The sequence below is a fragment of the Crocuta crocuta genome, unplaced genomic scaffold (genome assembly GCF_008692635.1).
Source record: "Crocuta crocuta isolate KB4526 unplaced genomic scaffold, BGI_CrCroc_1.0 scaffold41, whole genome shotgun sequence".
Classification (NCBI taxonomy): domain Eukaryota; kingdom Metazoa; phylum Chordata; class Mammalia; order Carnivora; family Hyaenidae; genus Crocuta; species Crocuta crocuta.
In genome coordinates, this window is record NW_027529428.1 from 19,659,225 (window position 1) to 19,663,849 (window position 4,625).

At 64.7% G+C, this 4,625-nt stretch overlaps 1 protein-coding gene across 1 annotated transcript in view; it reads left to right on the plus strand.

Annotated features, from left to right (window-relative positions):
• The first annotated feature begins 1,618 nt into the window (after positions 1-1,618).
• Positions 1,619-4,625, plus strand: part of SEMA4D (semaphorin 4D) — a 20,528-nt gene continuing 17,521 nt past the window's right edge. Inside the window, 2 exon segments of the mRNA XM_077759488.1 lie at positions 1,619-1,945; positions 3,171-3,316. Of these exon segments, the coding sequence (XP_077615614.1) occupies positions 1,846-1,945; positions 3,171-3,316 (246 nt within the window). The 5' untranslated portion in view covers positions 1,619-1,845.

The window sequence follows — 4,625 nt, forward strand, 5'->3', positions numbered from 1 at the left end:
TAAGGCGTGCTAGACTTTAAGGCTCAGGCAAGGATTCCGAGGGCAGGTTGAAGAAGGAGCCCAGGAGGGCTTCCTGGAGGCCGTGGCTTGCCTAGATGAACAGAAAGTGAAAACTTCTCCCAGGGGCTCCTGGGGAGGTTTGGTTCGGCCTGAAGCGTCGGGGAGCAGCAGGGGCCCCGGGGAGGCTGAGCAGGAGGGGACTGTTGTGGGCCGCCCCCTGCGCGTCCCTGAGGGGTGGTGCGGCCGGGGCTGATGGCGGGGGCGAGGGGCGGGCTCCAGAGGGGCCCTGGGGCTCCGTCGAACTGGGACCCTGCACCTGGATTGGCTTGTCGGGTGGGGGGAGGAGGAGGTGAGCGTGGCCGGTTCAGGGGGAGCCTGGCGTGAGGAGCTGGGTGCCAGTGGACCCCCGTGGGGCCTCCCCGGACGGCCGTCTGGGAAGCACGCAGGTCCTGCTGCGACGTAACTGCCGCCGAATCGGACAAGGGTCCTGCCTCTGCTCCTCCGGTGGTTTGGCTTCACGCCCCTCCTGGGAAGCCGGAAGGAACCCATCTCAGTCCCGCGGGGACCCTGGCGGGGCCCTGGGTCAGGACACACGCCCGAGTGAGGCCGTCCGCCCTCCTCGCTGCAGGGCCCAGCGTGGGGGCCGTGCACACCCCCAGCCTGCGGTCTCTCCCTCCTTCCCACGGGTGCCCCCCAGCGCCCGTCAGAGCCCATGACCGCTCTTGCCACCGCGTGGGGACGTGCCGGGTGAGGCTGGAGGAGCCGGGCCTTGGGGGCAGCCCCGTCTGCTGCCGGAGGTCAGCCGTGCCGCATGGCAGGGTCACGGTGCGTGCGTGCGTGTGTGTATGTATGTGGGTGGGGGGGTGTGTGTATGTGGTGTGTGTGTGGTGTGTGTGTATGTATGTGGTGTGTATGTATGTGTTATGTGTATGTGGTGTATGTATGTGGTGTGTGTATATGTGGTGTGTGTGTGTATGTATGTGGTGTGTGTGTGGTGTGTGTATGTGTTATGTGTATGTGGTATACGTATGTGTGTGTATGTGGTGTGTGTATGTATGTGGTTTGTGTGTCTGTGAGGTATGTGTGCTGGTGTTATGTGGTGTGTGTGTGCATGTATGTGTGTGGTGTGTGTGCTGGTGTATGTGGTGTCTGTGTGTGTGTGTGCGTGTGTGTGGTGTGTGCATGCACCCACACGGTTCAGCCTCCGTGCAGTCCTCTGCTCTCTCGCCCTGGCCGACCTCCTTGATGAGCTGCACGGGAGCTGGGAAGCCAGGGTCGTAGGGGGAGAGCGTCCCTGGCTCCACAACCTTCCGTCGCGTTAACCAGCTGCCGCGCAGGGGAAGCCAGGCAGCCAGGCGGGCGGTGGCGCAGCCTGGGTCCCCGTGTCCCGCGCCCCACAGGCCTGAGGGCAGGAAGCTCTGACCTCCTGGATCCCTGGCCGCGCCCCAGGTGACTGGGGGACGTGGTGACGTGTGGTCAGTGCTGTCCCCACCACCCTGTTCCTGTGCGGACAGAGCCGGGGGCAGAGTGAGGAACGGAAAGTGGGCATCAGCACACACCTCCTGACCTGTGACCTTTCTTTCCACTTGCTTCCAGAATTTCTCCGCGAGGCCGTAGAGAAGCACGCTGTGTCAGGACCAGCTGGCCTTCGACGCTTGCGGCGGTGATCTTGCCCAGTGCCCGGGACATGCGGGTCCCCGGGGTGTGCCCCGCCCGGCGGCTCTGGGCTGTGCCGCGGGTTGCAGCCCCCAGGCTCTGAGCAGCGGCTGCCGTGACGCCCACCGTGGGCCCCCCCGCCCACGAGTGCTTCCTGCTGGAGCCCCTCTGCCGCGCCCGCCCGTGAGGATGTGCGTCCCATTTGGGGGGCTGCTGGCCACCCTGGCCATGGCGCTCAGGGTGGCGGTGGCATTTGCTCCTGTACCCAGGATCACCTGGGAGCACAGAGGTAAGGGTCCCCTGCTTCCGGGGTTGGTGCGCACGCGCCGTCGGGCAGGTGGGTGATGGCTGAGTGGGGGGAGGGGCTTGGGTTGCAGGGAGCATGTGGGGGCTCGTTCAGGGCCTGCTGGTCAGGGTTCTGAATCAGGGGCCCCCGGAGAGCCTCTCCCCCTGGCCCCTGACGACGTCCACACCTGCCCCAAACCACGCTGAATGGGCTGTTTCCAGGACATTCCGTTTGTGTAGCCGAGCTTCCGGCCAGTTGCTTTCATTTGCCGACCGGTCATTTCTGATGCTTCCCCCCCCACCCCGGCCCCCCGCCGGGGCTGCGTCTAGAGNCAGGAGATCGGGAGAGCAGAGAGCGTGAACCCCAGCGACACCCGGAAACCCAGGTTCAAGGCGCACACGGGGCGCCCAGGGGCTCAGGCGGTTAGGCGTCCAAGCCTTGATTTCGGCTCAGGTCATAATCTCACATTTCTTGGGGTCGAGCCCGCGTTGGGCTCTGTGCTGACAGCTTGGAGCCTGGAGCCTGTTTCAGATTCCGTGTCTCCACCCCGCCCCCCCACACCTCCCCTGCCCGTGCTCTCTCAAAAACATAAACATTTAAAAAGTTAAAAATCTGCATAATAAAAAATAAAAAGACACACCGGTGCTGGACAGACAAACCGGAGAAAGGGCGCCCCCAGGCCTCGCACACGCGTTCGCCTTCTGAGCAGCCGACGGGAGTACCTCGCACCCGAGTCACGGGCGCGGTTACCTGCGAAGGGAGAAACCCCTTCTGTCTCCCCTGACGCGCTTCTGGTGGTCACACGTGAAAACTGCTTGGGTTAAGGGACAGATTCACTGAAACTTTTCTTTTAAGGTTTTGAGTTAAATCATGATTTTTCTGAATAAGAAAAGCTTAAACAGCTCAATTCTTCATACACCTGATCTGTGTTATGATTAAGCACAGACGAGGGCTTGGGAGACATGGCGGCCGGCGGGCTCCGTGGGNAGGCGGCCGCACGGCGTGCAGGGCTGGAGGGAGCTAAAGGGACGTCGGGCCACAGCGCTGGCCGAGCCCGGTGGCTCCGGCGCCTCGCGGTCCCCTGCTCGCGGGGGCATCCCAGCGGGTCTGCTCTGGCCTCGGGGCCGCGGATCCACGCACAGCCTGGCGGTGTGACTGTGCAGGGAGGCGGGGAGGGGGCTCGGGACGCGCCGGGCCCAGAAGCGCCTCACGCCCCCTCCCTCCGCAGAGGTGTGGCTGGAGAAGTTCCACGAGCCGGGCATCTTCAACTACTCGGTGCTGCTGCTGAGCGAGGACAAGAGCACCCTGTACGTGGGCGCCCGGGAGGCCGTGTTCGCCCTGAACGCACGTAACGTCTCGGAGAAGTGGCATGAGGTGAGGCGCCGGCACCCCGCTCCGGCCCCCTCCCGGGGCGCCTGGCCCCTCCCTGGCTGCAGCCCCTCACCCGTCCCACAGGCCTGCGGGCCGGGTGCCGGTCACCCCGAAGCTTCCTTCCCTCCCGCGTCCGACCGCGTGTTTCCGGTGAGCCGGGCGGCCGCTCACCCCCCCGCCCCCCGGAGTTTTGCACTTTTGATGACGGAGAGTCTCGGGCACACAGAGGAGCAGAGGAAGCGGTGACCGTGAGGCCTGTCCCCTCCCGGGTCCTGCAGCGGGCGCCCTCCTCCACCCCGTCCTCCGCTCCAGAGGCTCTGAGGCCAGTCCCAGACACACGCCTCGTCCGTGGGGCTTCCCTCGGTGTCCCCTAAAGGAAAGGGCTCCTTTTTGTCCAAGTGACCAGAACACCTCGGTCACATCCGCAAGTGTCATCAGGACGCTGGGATCTCAGACTCGCATAATGATCCTCGAATGCGGTTGACGTGAGGCCAGCGGTGAGGCCGTCTGCTCTGCCCGTCACGTCCCTACGTCCCGTCGCCGCGCTGGCCCCTCGCTGGGAAAGCCACCCCTCTGCGTCCTCAGTGACAGGCCGGTGCCCCCACTGAGCAGGGTCCTCGCCCCGGCCCTGGACAGGGGCAGAGCAGGCAGGGCCACCGTGTGTTGAGGATTGCAAGCCGGGACTTTCTGGCCCAGCCCTCGCTTCCGCACCCGGGAGCGGGACGCCGTTGGTGGGGCTGCTCACGTCCCCCGCGGCCACTTCCTGGGAAGTGGCCGGAGCAGTGCGTGGAATCTTTGCCGTATTTGCCAGTCCTTAATGAGTTCCTTCCCTCCAGAGGGAGACAGCGGTGTTCGGGTTACTTACTTTTTGAGCATGACCTTGGGGCCGTGTTTGAAGGGCCTGGACCCCTGGCAGCCAGAGCCGTACTGGATGCTCAGACCGCCCCTTGCCTGGCGGGCGGGGGCTCAGGTGCGAGCCCAGCGGCTGGGGAGGCCTCTTCTCTCTGGAATCAGGATGGTTCTTGATTCTGCCCCAGAGCTCTTTGTTCCGTCTTGGTCCCCGACCGCGTGCTTATTTCCACTTGACTAATGAACAGGATTGCGGTCATCAGCCTTTGAAAATCAGGGGAGGGCTGACCCCGTAGGTGCGGTCAGAGCCTCGCTGCTCTGCTAATGCATCCTGCGTCCCCTGGGGCTGCGGCGTGGCCTCGGGGCCTTGGGGGTGTGACAGACACCCAGGAAAGCTTGGGTGGAACCTGGGAAGGTGACCAGGGCCCGTCAGCATGCACCCCTCCCCCCCCCCCCCCCCCCC